At 41.1% G+C, this 16,079-nt stretch overlaps 1 protein-coding gene across 2 annotated transcripts in view; it reads left to right on the plus strand.

Annotated features, from left to right (window-relative positions):
- Positions 1-305: 305 nt before the first annotated feature.
- Positions 306-16,079, plus strand: part of LOC123733061 (NACHT, LRR and PYD domains-containing protein 1 homolog) — a 125,329-nt gene continuing 109,555 nt past the window's right edge. Inside the window, exons 1-7 of one of the 2 annotated variants that reach the window (XM_082978252.1) lie at positions 306-968; positions 1,101-1,315; positions 1,504-1,760; positions 1,918-2,046; positions 6,059-6,185; positions 6,263-6,292; positions 7,246-9,338. In XM_082978252.1, coding sequence (XP_082834378.1) covers positions 820-968; positions 1,101-1,315; positions 1,504-1,760; positions 1,918-2,046; positions 6,059-6,185; positions 6,263-6,292; positions 7,246-7,580 — 1,242 coding nt within the window. In that variant the 5' untranslated portion in view covers positions 306-819 and the 3' untranslated portion in view covers positions 7,581-9,338. Of the gene's footprint in view, positions 969-1,100; positions 1,316-1,503; positions 1,761-1,917; positions 2,047-6,058; positions 6,186-6,262; positions 6,293-7,245; positions 9,339-16,079 lie in introns of those variants that run through there. The other variant, XM_082978251.1, reaches the window with a different exon arrangement.

Below are 16,079 nucleotides of genomic sequence, written 5' to 3' on the forward strand. Positions count from 1 at the left end.
CCTTTAAGCTCTCATCCTAGGATCTACCAGAAATCAGGCCCCCAACATCTACAAAACATGGACCAGAACGATGTTGTTTCCTGCTTCCACAAACATTAATTAATATAACACTAATGTCAGATTATGGTATGCTAATGAGTGTACATTCTGAGACTGTTGATCACTTATATTCATTTTTATTACAAGTCTATTTAATAAGTCATAATGTCAATTCTACTTATTACATACCTGCAGGATTCAGGCAGTCTCAAGAGGTGTGACTGCCACCATTTTGGGTATAGCATCCTGTGTTCTGCTTTTAATATAAACACAGTCTCAAAGCCAGGTGTGTACTGACCAACCATTCATACTGGGATATAGACAGTCCTGTGTTCTGCTTTAGTAATATAAACACAGTCTCAAAGCCAGGTGTGTACTGACCAACCATTCATACTGGGATATAGACAGTCCTGTGTTCTGCTTTAGTAATATAAACACAGTCTCAAAGCCAGGTGTGTACTGACCAACCATTCATACTGGGATATAGACAGTCCTGTGTTCTGCTTTAGTAATATAAACACAGTCTCAAAGCCAGGTGTGTACTGACCAACCATTCATACTGGGATATAGACAGTCCTGTGTTCTGCTTGTAGTCATGCAGGATTTTAGCTGTTGTCATATTTTGTCATTAGACAGTTTATTTGATAAATCACCAGCATTCCATGTAACATTGAATAAATACATTAGATTAGTTACTTTGGTTAATGGGCCAGTTTCCCAGACACAGATTAAGTCTAGTCCTGGACCTTAAAGAACTTTCTATTGAAACTTCCATTGAGCATGCTTTTTAGTCCAGCACTAGACTCAATCTGTGTCCAGGAAACAGGCCCCATATGTATTACTGACATGCTTGTCCTTGTTCAGGACTCCACACACTGGCTTCAGATTGAACCCTTGACTTCCACTGTCCAGGGAGTGACAATGTTCAGGTAAAATAACTACTTTTAACATTTCATTCCACTTGCTAGTGTATTTCCCCATTACCTTTGGGAATAGTCTTCTAATCCAACCTCTCCATTTGACCATTGACCCTCTCTACCATATCTTGTTGTTGCCCTCAGGCACAGGACACCCAAAGGGAGTTATGAGTGCACAGTGTCTGGGCTCCGCTGGCTGTGTGAGAGAGATGTCATTCTGAAGTATCACTTCAGGAACTGGGAACCCTACAGTCAACTTCTGAAAGACATGCAGTACACACAAGGTGGTCCATTGCTGGACATCACTATGGAGTTAGGTGAACTGGAGGAAGTTCATCTGCCACACTTTGTCTGTTTAGGTAAAACCATATAGAAATAGTATTCAGAAAGACATTTCCATGTAACTGAGTTTCACTTCCTGAATGAATGAATGAACTATTCTGGGAGTTTGAGTTTACTGTGATCTGGTACTGCATATTCTTTGTGTTTTAGTTGGATGAATAATACAATATTTGTCTTTCTGTCTCCTTTTTATTGTGTTGTTCAGGGACCAACCCTTCCCTGAGGAATGAGATGAAGATTCTTCATGTAGAGGAACATGGAGTGTCTTTAGAGGAAGTGCATGAGGTCACCAGATTCCATGCTAAGATTCTCCATCCCAAGTTCTCAGCTATCTCTGTTATACTGAGATTACTGTCTTGGAACGTAGATGTCCACTGTGAGCTGATGCTCTATCTGACAGTGAAGAAGGAAACACTAATTCCACGCCTATACCTGTTCCCCAGTAACCCCGGCCAAATGCAGGTGAGGGACCATTATTATAGAGATGACCTTAACTAACCAGTGGTGCAGTTTATGTTGACACTCATTAAATGAAGATAAGTGTGTTGCTAGTTTTCTGAATAATGTTTGAATTAGACTATACATTGACTGGCTGTGTATTCCATGCCTCGTTTCACAGGCTGTGGAAGAACAGGAATCAAAGTTTCAAGGGTCTTCAAGGATTCTCATCTCAAGACCAGAGCAGTCCTTCAAACTGAATAGTTCCTTCAGACTGAACATTCCCTGTTCTACCGCCATCAATCCACAGGTACAGTTTTAGTAGACTAAGAACATTAATCTGACATTTAAGTCACATCTCTCTCTCTCTCTCTCTCTCTCTCTCTGTCTCTCTCTGTCTCTGTCTCTGTCTCTCTCTCTCTCTCTCTCTCTATGCTGGCAGTGTTTGGTGCATGCTGGGTATCGTATGAGCGAGTGTGAGTGTTGTCTGGAGTTAGATCGCCTGTGGTTTCTTTCTGGTTTACTTTTCTTGGTGGTTTTCCTTTTTCTGCTGATTCAGGTTTTTTTCAGTGGTAGAATTAGATATATTGTATTTCTTGTTGAATTGTCCTGGTTTTGGTGGGGATGGCGACCCACATGGGGTCGTTGTCCCTGCCACTTGGGCACGGCTTGAGGTGTGTTACTGAAGCTACTGTCACTGTGGAGGAGTATCTGGTCTCAGTAGGAGAGAAGGTAGACTATGAAAAAGTTACGCCGCTTTTTCTCCGTCAACAAGGGTTACGATTTTGAATGTACCGCCTTTTATTGCAAATGAGCGATTGGAACGCGAGTTATTGCGGTTTGGGAAATTGGGTTTCAAACACTCGACTCTGAAAAAGGTTGTTGTTTCGGCGACAGGTGTTTATGTTTTTGGATTCACCGGAGCAGACTTTGGAGTTATCATTTAAAGTCAAGTATGACATCAGACTGTATATGGCTTATGCTAGTACGGGTAGTCAACAGTGATTTGAGTGTGGGGATGTTGGCCATAAGTGACATGCTTGCAGGTGGTCCTCGTAACGCCTGGACTCACTGATGTAGGGAGAGGTGGGCTGACAGTGGTAGGAGCAGCCACAAGCACCTGTTGCTGAGGAACAAGTTGTTTGTGTTGAGGGTACTGAGTTGCAGTTTGTAACAGAGGGGAACATAGCGTCTGATGTGCAGCAGAACATTTTTGTTGTAGGAGCTCAGGATGGATCTGGGGAGCCATTTCCCCAGACTGGTGAGAAGATGCCCAGTACGCGTGATGGAGTACAGGAGGGGGTTTAGGTGGGTCTAGTTTCCCAGGTAGTGGAGGAGATGCCCGGTACGAGTAATGGGGTACAGGAGGGGGTTCAGGTGGAGCTAGTCTCCCAGGTAGTGGAGGAGATGTCCACTACTGGTAATGGGGTACAGGAGGGGGTTCAGGTGGGGCTAGTCTCCTAGGCAGTGGAGGAGATGCCGGTACGTGTAATGGGGTACAGGAGGGGGTTCAGGTGGAGCTAGTCTCCCAGGTAGTGGAGGAGATGTCCACTACTAGTAATGGGGTACAGGAGGGGGTTCAGGTGGGGCTAGTCTCCTAGGTAGTGGAGGAGATGCCCGGTACGAGTAATGTGGTACAGGTGAGGAGTGTTGAGAGGGATGTGGCAGAGGGGAGTCAGGGGTCTGTGTCCTCAGTTGAGGAGGATCAGGAGAAGGATATGGATATTTCTGATATGATAGCAGCTGGCGATGACTCAATCAATCAAGGTCAGACAGGTTGTATGTATCTGATCTCTACTGTAGTAGTTAATGAAGGTGGTGTTTGTGCAGCAAGGTTAGACAGGTTATATGTATCTGATCACTACTGTAGTAGTTAATGAAGGTGGTGTCGGTGCAGCAAGGTTAGACAGGTTGTATGTATCTGATCTCTACTGTAGTAGTTAATGAAGGTGGTGTTTGTGCAGCAAGGTTAGACAGGTTATATGTATCTGAGCTCTACTGTAGTAGTTAATGAAGGTGGTGTCGGTGCAGCAAGGTTAGACAGGTCGTATGTATCTGATCTCTACTGTAGTAGTTAGTGAAGGTGGTGTCGGTGCAGCAAGGTTAGGCAGGTCGTATGTATCTGATCTCTACTGTAGTAGTTAATGAAGGTGATGTCGGTGCAGCAAGGTTAGACAGGTCGTATGTATCTGATCTCTACTGTAGTAGTTAATGAAGGTGGTGTCGGAGCAGCAAGGTTAGGCAGGTCGTATGTATCTGATCTCTACTGTAGTAGTTAATGAAGGTGGTGTCGGTGCAGCAAGGTTAGACAGGTTATATGTATCTGATCTCTACTGTAGTAGTTAATGAAGGTGGTGTCAGTGCAGCAAGGTTAGACAGGTTATATGTATCTGATCTCTACTGTAGTAGTTAATGAAGGTGGTGTCGGTGCAGCAAGGTTAGACAGGTTATATGTATCTGATCTCTACTGTAGTAGTTAATGAAGGTGGTATCGGTGCAGCAAGGTTAGACAGGTTATATGTATCTGATCTCTACTGTAGTAGTTAATGAAGGTGGTGTCAGTGCAGCAACGTTAGACAGGTTATATGTATCTGAGCTCTACTGTAGTAGTTAATGAAGGTGGTGTCGGTGCAGCAAGGTTAGACAGGCTGTATGTATCTGATCACTACTGTAGTAGGGTTGACATTACTCCTGAGGGTTTTTCTGATCACCATATTGTTACTGTTGATATTCACTTGTCCTGTCCATGAAGGTCATCATCTTATTGGTATTTTAATGTGAAGATTTTACATGACGCCATGTTTTGGGAAAAGTTTTTGTTGTTCTGGAAAACATTGAGGGTTATTAATTAGAATTTTTGAATCCTTGAGACAATGGTGGGAGGTTGGGAAGGCCCAAATATGTGTGTCTTGTCAACAGTATACTGCTCTGTCTTGTATTGAAGTTAAAGAGACTATCAGGGCCCTTGAACAGGACATCAAATCTATTGAATTGAAGTTGCTCACTCAGAGGGACCCCGGAGCCCCTGGCATCGATGTTTTACCATCTGAGTTCTATAAACACTGGGGTGCTACCCCCGCTGTCTATTGGGGGGGATTTTTATGAAGTGGTGTGTGCATCTTTTCATGAGGATTCTCTTCCTGTATCCTGTCAACGTACTGTGCTTTCATTGTTGCCAAAAGAGGGGGATTTGGCCCTTTAAAATAACTGGTGACCTGTTGCATTGCTGTGTGCAGAATATAAAATGATATCTAAGTGTCTCTCAAACAGGTTCAAAGAATATCTGGGGCTGTTGGTCCACAAGGACCAGTCTGACTGTGTACCTGACCGCTCTATCGTTGAGAACTTGTTTCTGATAAGAGATGTTTTTGACATTTGTAAACTGTCTGATGTGAATGTGGGTTTACTTTCTTTGGATCAGGAGAAGGCTTTTGACCGTGTGGACCACCAGTACTTGTTCAAAACAATGAAAGCCTTTGGGTTTGGGGATGTTTTTTTGTCTTGGATGAGTTTACTGTATGCTGGGGGCATCATGTATGATGAAGGTGGGGGGTTGGGTTGAGCTGCCCCATCCCTATCCATAGGGGTATTAGGCAGGGATGCCCAATTTCAGGGCAGTTATATTGTCTGGCAATTGAACCAATGCTTTGTTTTCTAAGAGCGAGGCTTACTGGTTTCTCTGTGGCAGGGGTAATGAAGGATCCCACGATAGCACTGTCTGCGTATGCAGATGACGTGACAGTTTTTATTACAGGGGGTGAGGATGTTAAGGTTCTCTCAAACGCTCTAAAGATGTGTGAGGGGGTCTCCTCAGGTAGAGTTAATTGGGGAAAGAGTGAATCGCTGTGGGCAGGTCAGCTTCAGATAGGGTCCACTCCACGGTTGGGATGAAGACTGTTCTTACAGTGTCCCATGTTGGTGGGGATGATTGACTTGATCACTAGCTGATTCTCAGGTGTGGGAGAGGTTTTCTCTTCCCAAATGTTTATATTTGGGACAAAGTACAGGTTTAGTAGAAGGGGTGAAGTTCTCTTCACTTTGTGTCAGGGGCAGCTAAATTAGCAATTTGAAAAACATGAAAGAACAGTATTCGAGGACAGGGGTCTGTGGACGTGGTGGGAATGCTGGAGGGGATGTTGGCAGCGAGACTGAGGGTTGAGTTTGCCTGTTACAAAATGGTTAACATTGATCTGTTTGAGTATATGGGGTATTCAGAGGCTGTTGTGTTGAGTTACTGTGGAGGAAGATTTGGTGTTGTGTTTTTAATTGATGTTTAACCATGTTTTTGTTTAACCTGTCTCTCTCTCCCTCTCTCTCTCCAGAGGATTCGTCTCATACATAGAGACACCACACCAAGCTTTTTCAAGGTGGTTATGGAAATTACAGGGATTGAGATGGAGTTAATCGGTGATGATGAGAGGATAGTATGGAAAGAAATTGTACCAACAGGTAGGAGAATATGTCAATCATAACTTTTTCTGACAGATGCTATTTAGAGTGATATAACCTATTTTTGTTTCTTTCAGATGAATTCATCACTGACACCCATTCAACTAGTAAGTAAACATGAGAGATACAAACCAATGACTTGAGGGTCAGTCAACATGGTTTACTGTAGGACCTGGACTAGTCCTGATTATAAAAGACTGTCTTCAAGAACAATGACATCTCCTCCAGGACTTGATGTAGATTAGCCTGGTTCTGAATGACCCAATGACATCTCCTCCAGGACTTGATGTAGATTAACCTGGTTCTGAATGACCCAATTACATCTCTTCCAAGACTTTATGTAGATTAGCCTGGTTCTGAATGGCCCAATGACATCTCCTCCAGGACTTGATGTAGATTAACCTGGTTCTGAATGACCCAATGACATCTCCTCCAGGACTTGGTGTAGATTAGCCGGGTTCTGAATGACCCAATGACATCTCCTCCAGGACTTGGTGTAGATTAGCCTGGTTCTGAATGACCAAATGACATCTCTTCCAAGACTTTATGTAGATTAGCCTGGTTCTGAATGGCCCAATGACATCTCCTCCAGGACTTGATGTAGATTAGCCTGGTTCTGAATGACCCAATGATGTCTCCTCCAGGACTTGATGTATATTAGCCTGGTTCTGAGTGCCCCAATGACATCTCCTCCAGGACTTGATGTAGATTAACCTGGTTCTGAATGACCCAATGACATCTCCTCCAGGACTTGATGTAGATTATTAACCTGGTTCTGAATGACCCAATGACATCTCCTCCAGGACTTGATGTAGATTAACCTGGTTCTGAATGACCCATGACATCTCCTCCAGGACTTGATGTAGAGTAGCCTGGTTCTGAATGCTCCAGACTGTTTTTCTATGTCTGTGAAACCGTCCCTAAATGTGAATATGTGATATGTTCAGGTCGTTATTGTAAAAGATAATGTTTTCTCAATACTTTTATTTTAGGAGTCTGCTTCTAAATTACTGAAATGTAAATGTACAAATGTAGTTATTTTGTAACCTGACTCTCTCAGGTGCTGTGTTGGGGGCAGGAGGTCCGGCTGAGAGCAGTCTGACTGGTTCTGCAGAGCAGCAGCTGCGTTCTGTACGGACAGAGTTTGTGAAACGAGTGTCAAGACCTGCCCTGAATGAACTGCTGGACGGACTCCTGCAACACACAGTCATCAACCAGGAGGAAATGGAGTCAGTGAAGGTGATAGCTGAGAGGGCAGAGAAGGCACGTGACATCATCGACATGGTGTTGAGAAAAGGAAATGAGTCAAGTTCCAGGATGATCAACCTTCTTGGGGAGCTGGACCCCTGTCTTTGGTCACAGCTTCAGATCAACAGTGTTGGAGAACCAACCTAATGGCAGAATGGATAGTAACAGTGTTGGAGTACCAACCTAATGGTAGAATGGATAGTAACAGTGTTGGGGTACCACCCTAATGGTAGAATGGATAGTAACAGTGTTGGGGTACCAACCTAATGGTAGAATGGATAGTAACAGTGTTGGGGCACCACCTTAATGGTAGAATGGATAGTAACAGTGTTGGAGTACCAACCTAATGGTAGAATGGATAGTAACAGTGTTGGGGTAACAACCTAATGGTAGAATGGATAGTAACAGTGTTGGGGTACCAACCTAATGGTAGAATGGATAGTAACAGTGTTGGGGTACCAACCTAATGGTAGAATGGATAGTAACAGTGTTGGGGTACCACCCTAATGGTAGAATGGATAGTAACAGTGTTGGGGTACCAACCTAATGGTAGAATGGATAGTAACAGTGTTGGGGTACCACCCTAATGGTAGAATGGATAGTAACAGTGTTGGGGTACCAACCTAATGGTAGAACTGATAGTAACAGTGTTGGGGTACCAACCTAATGGTAGAATGGATAGTAACAGTGTTGGGGTACCAACCTAATGGTAGAATGGATAGTAACAGTGTTGGGGTACCAACCTAATGGTAGAACTGATAGTAACAGTGTTGGGGTACCAACCTAATGGTAGAATGGATAGTAACAGTGCTGGGGTACCAACCTAATGGTAGAATGGATAGTAACAGTGCTGGGGTACCACCCTAATGGTAGAATGGATAGTAACAGTGTTGGGGTACCAACCTAATGGTAGAATGGATAGTAACAGTGTTGGGGTACCATCCTAATGGTAGAATGGATAGTAACAGTGTTGGGGTACCAACCTAATGGTAGAATGGATAGTAACAGTGTTGGGGTACCAACCTAATGGTAGAATGGATAGTAACAGTGTTGGGGTACCAACCTAATGGTAGAATGGATAGTAACATTGTTGCGGTACCAACCTAATGGTAGAATGGATAGTAACAGTGCTGGGGTACCAACCTAATGTTAGAATGGATAGTAACAGAGTACAAACGTTATGGAGAAAAAAACATTGTATATATATATATTGTGTGTGTGTGACGACCCTCCCGCTCTGTCACACTGTGACGACCCTCCCACTCTGTCACACTGTGACGACCCTCCCGCTCTGTCACACTGTGACGACCCTCCCACTCTGTCACACTGTGACGACCCTCCCATTCTGTCACACTGTGACGACCCTCCCACTCTGTCACACTGTGACGACCCTCCCGCTCTGTCACACTGTGACGACCCTCCCACTCTGTCACACTGTGACGACCCTCCCATTCTGTCACACTGTGACGACCCTCCCACTCTGTCACACTGTGACGACCCTCCCATTCTGTCACACTGTGACGACCCTCCCACTCTGTCACACTGTGACGACCCTCCCACTCAGACTGCAGAATTCTTTCTCTTTGATCTTGTTTTCTTTAATAGGATGTTGGTGGGAGGAGCTGGAAGGGTCGTCAGTGAAATGGGACACACCTGTGCTCGGCTGTGTCCCGGGGATAAATACACCTTTCCCCCATTCATTGAGGAGACTCTCTCCACCCAGACACACTGTTGTTTTTGGTTGTGGCATTTTGGGGCTTCGTTGTGTTCATTTGTTTTGGCACCTTTCAACAGCCCTCATTATCACCATCTGTGAACACATCCACTCCCTTCCACTACTGACTACACACCACATTGTTACTTGTATATAGTTCACTTTATTTAATAAATATATTTTATTCTATATCTCCGCGTTGTCTCCCTCTTTGTTACAGGCTATGAGCCGGTTCGTAACAGTGTATGAGAATAATTCTGAATCATTTGGACCGGGGAGAACTGATCCAAGATCAACACTCCTATTCAACACCATGGGGTGTATTCACTAGGAAACAGACCGGATCCTAGATCAACCCTCCTATTCAACACCATGGGGTGTATTCACTAGGAAACAGACCTGATCCTAGATCAACCCTCCTATTCAACACCATGGGGTGTATTCACTAGGAAACAGACCTGATCCTAAATCAACACTACCTGAATTTGTCCAAAAGAAACTACTTTTTTGTTGCAAAACGTTGTGCTACGGTGGGTGACTAATTAATACACCCCTGATCTGACTGGGCTGTAAATCTTGGTCAAAAAAGCAACAACAATCCTCCACCACCCTCTTCAGAGGACAAATATCGTAGTTTTATTTCAGCTTTTTTGCTACACATACATTTCCATGTGCCATATATTTTTTAATTGGGATGTGATGTTTTACAAAATGTTTGAACCTTTCTAATTGTATGGTATCCACAGATTGTGAGCTAAAGATGAAAACCTTTCCTGCAGGTATTATTATGCGGGTATTATTATTATGTTATTAATTGACTGACTGTGTCTTTCCAAATCGCCCAACATTGCTATTTGTAAGGTTAACTTTAAGCACATGTGATTTTTTTAACCGTTCCTGAACCTATGAACAGAAACTAGCTACATCGGGGCAATATCAGAATAAATGATCTATTGATTCTGTCTCTTCACAACAAAATCTACAGAGCTGAGATTGTTGTATTGTTGCCCTATATATATATATATATATATATATATATATATATAGATTGCATTCTGTTGGTGGCAAGAAATGTATATAATCATTTAAATTGAAAAACTGTTGAGTCAAGTGTAGTTTTTTTGTACCAGTTCATAAACCATATGCCATGGAATTGGTACATCGAAAATCTCCTCCCAGTTATTTTGCAACCTGTATGGCGCAGCTGTCAACATTTTTGTCCTCAGATGAAACTGGTATATTTTTCCATTTATGCCAGTTCCTTTCAGCCAATTTGTATCTTTTAATATATGGCAGGCAAACAAGTTCCCTACCTTTTCCACTTGCCGCATCCATTTTTGTGGTAGTGCTGCAATCAGTTGGTCGTAAATTTGGATTGAGCAGACATTCCCATTTATTTTCGATAACTGCATATGTGACAACTCCATTTCTATTCATAATATCATAATAAATAAAATACAATTTAAAAAAAAGAAAATCCATAAAGAAGTTTTTTTTATTAATCAATATATTTGAGTATAACCATAACATTTGTTGTAATATTTTTTCTTTCTTTTACGGAGTATAAAACTGTTACGGGAATTAAGTTATCAATGTTCTTAAACCGAACTTCAATTAAACAACCACTAACTACCGAATCTTTCCAGGCAAAACATACCAACAGTTGAATGACAATCAGCACCTCAAATTATAATCCACTGATGCATAGGCTGAGAAACGAACCCGAGCCTCCCGTCTGGCAGTCGAGAATTCTACCGCTGAACCACCAACGTGCTATTGAAATGATGAAGACTGCTCGCAAACAACCCTATTTCTAAATGTCTGTAGTCATAAAATTAGGCACGTACTACCAATACAATTTCCAGAACATAGCCCTAATGTAAATGTCTAAGCCTTTCTCCTGCGATTACTCTCCTTAACCTTGCTCCCGTTTACTCTGCCTCTCTCTTTTTCTCTTTCTCGGAATTTAGGAATAATTACTATTGTGACTTTTGATAAGTTATTAGGTCTCACACATATACGAGTTACTGAACTTATGACTTTTAACTGGTCAATAACCCTATCTCACACGCACATCATTTTTATTTATTTTCCCCCTGCTGATATCCTTCTTCAAACCTTCTCTCTCTCTTTCTCTATACTTGCCTTCTTCTCCGGGCTTCAGACAGCCACACTCTGGCTATATCTAACCCTTGACCTGCTGTTTCCCTGTCTTGTCCCCACATACCTTATGTATCTTTCTGATCATTAGTCCCAACTTTTCTACATCCAAACTTCCATCAAATTCATACTTCCTTCTCCACATTGGACCGAAATAAATATTTATTTTATAACATTTAACTCCATGTATCGCTCATCTCCCGTTAATTCCTGCACCTCCTTTGAGGATTTGCCACCCATGGTTATCCAATAACTATCGTTGTTATTATGCTTCTTCTCACAATCTGTGTGTACTTACTATTAATCTCTATGTGAGTGCTTTCTACCGTTATTATTACAACTCTAATTAAATTTAAAACTTCTATGTGTATCACAATCTATGTGTCTTCTTCTCACAATCTAGAATTGTGTCACTCCTCTCTATGTGGGTGCTCTCACTCTATGCTGACGATCTATGTGTATTTGCTTTTCACTTTAACCTGGTTTTGTTCTATTATGACTACTAATTTGGATCTATGATTATCTTACCTTGTTTTGTTTAATTCCAATCTGTTAATTTGGATCTATAATTAATTTACCTAGTCTTGTTTAATTTAATGCTCTTGCCTCTCCTCCTTTTTGGACTTTATTTCAGTGTTGTCTTTTGAATTGCATCTATGGTTAATTCACTCTTGTTAATTGACCATTTGAGTTGAGTTATCTTGTTCACATAGGATGGTAATTCTATCTCACAAACCTATTTTATAGCCTCTCCTCTCCTCAATTTAGGACCTTATTTAGGTATGTCTCTTGATTCGGATCTATGGTTAATTTACCACTCGTTAATTAACCATTTAAGTTATCCTCTTTGCACAAAATTACCGTCCTATCTCACAGCACCTATTTTATATCCCTTCTTAATAACCTCTCGGCCACTTCACAAAGAAAAACACTGACCTCAATTATTAACCTGTTGGGGCTAGGGGGCAGTATTGAGAAATTTTGAAAAAAATATGTGCCCATTTTTAACTGCCTCCTACACCAACTCAGAAGCTAGGATATGCATATTATTAACACATTCGGATAGAAAACACTCTGAATTTTCTAAAACCGTTTGAATGGTGTCTGTAAGTATAACAAAACTCATATTGCAGGCAAAAACCTGTGAAAAATAGATTTAAAAAAATGTGAATTTTGTGACTGTACTATTTAGTGTCATTGTTTTATAGATACCATAGTGAGAAAGGATTCATTTCGCAACTCCTACGGCATCCACTAGATGTCAACGATCTTTATAAAGTTGTTTGAAGCGTCTATGATAAACAGAGAGCAAATTAGAATGCATGGAAGTTGACATGTTGTCACTTCATTTTTTTGCGCCTGCGCATAAATCTGAGAAGCGTGAGTTTGTCATAATTGTTTATCTAGACATAGGATAGGTTGTGTGAAAATATTACTGATGTTTAACGTTAAAAATGGACCAAAAGATTAATGCTAAACAACGTTTGACATGTTTGAACGAACGTAAATAGATTATTTACTAGGTTTTTTTAGCTTTTCGCCGTGATTTTACACCCCCCCACCACGTTTTGTGGGAGCATAATGAACGCAAACTACTTGGTGTTATTTGGACATAAATGATGAACTTTGTCAAAAGAAACCACATTTGTTCTGGACCTTGGATTCCTGGCAGTGCCTTCTGATGGAGATAATCAAAGGTAAGGGGATATTTACAATGTTATTATCGATATTAGATGATGCTAACTGTATAGCATAGCTTATTGTTCTTAGCATAGCACCCCGTTTATTGCAAAATGTGATTTCCCAGTAAAGTTATTTTGAGATCTGGCCATTCGGTAGCAATTACGAGATGATAATATATTATTCTTTGAATGACAATATTATAATTTACCAATGTTTTCGAATAGTAATTTTGTTATGTTCACCGGAAGCATTTCAGAGAAGAAAAAAATCTGAATTTCACGCTACTGTAAAATGCTGTTTTTGGATATAAATATGAACTTGATGGAACAAAAAATGCATGTATTGTATAACATAATGTCCTAGGAGTGTCATCTGATGGAGATTGTCAAAGGTTGGTGCATAATTTTAGCTGGTTTCTGCTTTTGGTGACGCCTGACCTTGAATTGAAATTGGATGTTTGTACTTTTGTGGCTATGTACTGTCCTAACATAATCTAACTTTATGCTTTTGCCGTAAAGCCTCTTTGAAAATCGAACAATGTGGTTAGATTAAGGAGATGTTTATCTTTTAAATTGTGTAAAATAGTTGATTGTTTGAGAAATTGATATTATTAGATTTTTGATGTTTTGAATTTCCAGCCTTGTTAGCAATCCCGACTCGGGGTTCATTGCTAACCTGTAGCCCCAACAGTTTTAAGCTAGTTTTATTTATGGTAGTGCACATGTACCTCAGGTCTTCGCAGACCTGCTCCCTTATCAATTTTGTTAATACACAAAGTAAAAACACCTTAGTGAATCTGTGTAGAATAACTAAGCTCCTATTATTGATAAATTCCAAGTATTTAGAACATCAAATCCAAGATTTCTTAAATCATTCCCCCAAATTCGTAAATAAAGGTTTACTGACCTTCATTATCTTACCTTTGCTGATATTCGGCTGAATGCACTCGGAAGGTCTCCCACTTCCACAAGAAATGTTCATTTGTTTGATAAAGTCCATAATTTATGTCAAAATAAATCCGTTTTGATGGCACGTCCAGATCCCCATTCCAAAATGCATCATTCTACCGTCGACGAAAAGTTATAAAGTTCCCTCAGCGTTTGTAGTAACATGTCAAACCATGTTCACAATCAATCTTTAGGGTATTATAATTGTAGAATTGCAATAATATTCCAACCGGACAATAGCAGATTCATTACAAAAGAAAAAGAAAAATGGCTAATCCTTCGTGAGCGTGCGCGAGGTAAGGAAATGACCCCAGGTCGACCAGTTACTCTTCCGGGTGTTATTCAATCAAATCGTATTCTAGAAGCATCAAACGAGGTTCTAATGACTGTTGACATCTAGTGGAAGCCTTAGGAAGTGCAATATGACATCACAGACACTGCATTTTAGATAGAACTTCATTTGAAATGACTACAGCCATCTGAGGTCAAACTTCCTGGTTGGATTTTTCTCAGGTTTTTGCCTGCCATATGAGTTCTGTTATACTCACAGACATCATTCAAACAGTTTTAGAAACTTCAGAGTGTTTTCTATCCAAATCTAATAATATGCATATCCTACCTTCTGAGTCTGAGTAGGAGGCAGTTTAATTTGGGTACGTTATTCATCCAGCCGTGAAAATACTGCCCCCTATAGTGAAGAGGTTAAAGTAAATGGAAATATTGAAAGACACTGTCAGTAGTGATGTAATTTTGTAAATGCTATATTGTGATATTGTTTCATAAAAAACGTGTTGCAATGTATATACTTTAGTATGTTTAGTCAAATGGAAAAGGAAGGTTTGAATAGGTAATTGCTTAATTAATTAATTAATTAGTGTTAATTGTTCTGAGGGGAGGGGCTAGCCCTACAAAAGGAGCCTCTCTTTCAGTTCATGGAGAGGCATTTTGGATTGAGCTGTGGATGGGGCAGCATTGTTTTTAGCTGTCCCATAAGGTATATGTTTGATGGCAGTACTGTTGTTTTTGTTCCGGAATCACTATGTAAATAAATGCACAGAAGAACTTTTGCGGCTCCGCCATCTTTTTATTTTGATAGAGTTTAAGTTTTCCAGTTTAGCCTTCTGGCCTACTGTACGTGACAGTCTGTTTCCTAGTGAATACACCCCATGGTGTTGAATAGGAGTGATAATCTAGGATCAGGTCTGTTTCCTAGTGAATACACCCCATGGTGTTGAATAGGAGTGTTGATCTAGGATCAGGTCTGTTTCCTAGTGAATACACCCCATGGTGTTGAATAGGAGTGTTGATCTAGGATCAGGTCTGTTTCCTAGTGAATACACCCCATGGTGTTGAATAGGAGTGTTGATCTAGGATCAGGTCTGTTTCCTAGTGAATACACCCCATGGTGTTGAATAGGAGTGTTGATCTAGGATCAGGTCTGTTTCCTAGTGAATACACCCCATGGTGTTGAATAGGAGGGTTGATCTAGGATCCGGTCTGTTTCCTAGTGAATACACCCCATGGTGTTGAATAGGAGTGTTGATCTAGGATCAGGTCTGTTTCCTAGTGAATACACCCCATGGTGTTGAATAGGAGGGTTGATCTAGGATCAGGTCTGTTTCCTAGTGAATACACCCCATGGTGTTGAATAGGAGTGTTGATCTAGGATCAGGTCTGTTTCCTAGTGAATACACCCCATGGTGTTGAATAGGAGGGTTGATCTAGGATCAGTTCTCCCCGGTCCAAATGATTCAGATTATAATTCTCATCCACTGTTACGAACCGGCTCATAGTCCATAACAAAGAGGGAGACAACGTGGAGATATAGAAAAACATGTATTAAATAAAGTCAACTATATACAAGTTATAATGGGGTATGTAGTCAGTAGTGGAAGGGAGTGGATGTGTTCACAGATGGTGATATTGAGGGCTGTTGAAAGGTGCCAAAACAAATGAACAAATGAAATGCCAAAACCAAAAACAACAGTGTGTCTGGGTGGAGAGAGTCTCCTCAATGAATGGGGGAAAGGTGTATTTATCCCTGGGAGAGTCGTCACACACACACAATGTTTTTTCTCCATAACGTTTGTACACTGTTACTACCCATTCTACTGTTAGGTTGGTACCCCAACACTGTTACTA

The sequence above is a fragment of the Salmo salar genome, chromosome 08, assembly GCF_965601325.2.
Source record: "Salmo salar chromosome 08, fSalSal1, whole genome shotgun sequence".
Classification (NCBI taxonomy): domain Eukaryota; kingdom Metazoa; phylum Chordata; class Actinopteri; order Salmoniformes; family Salmonidae; genus Salmo; species Salmo salar.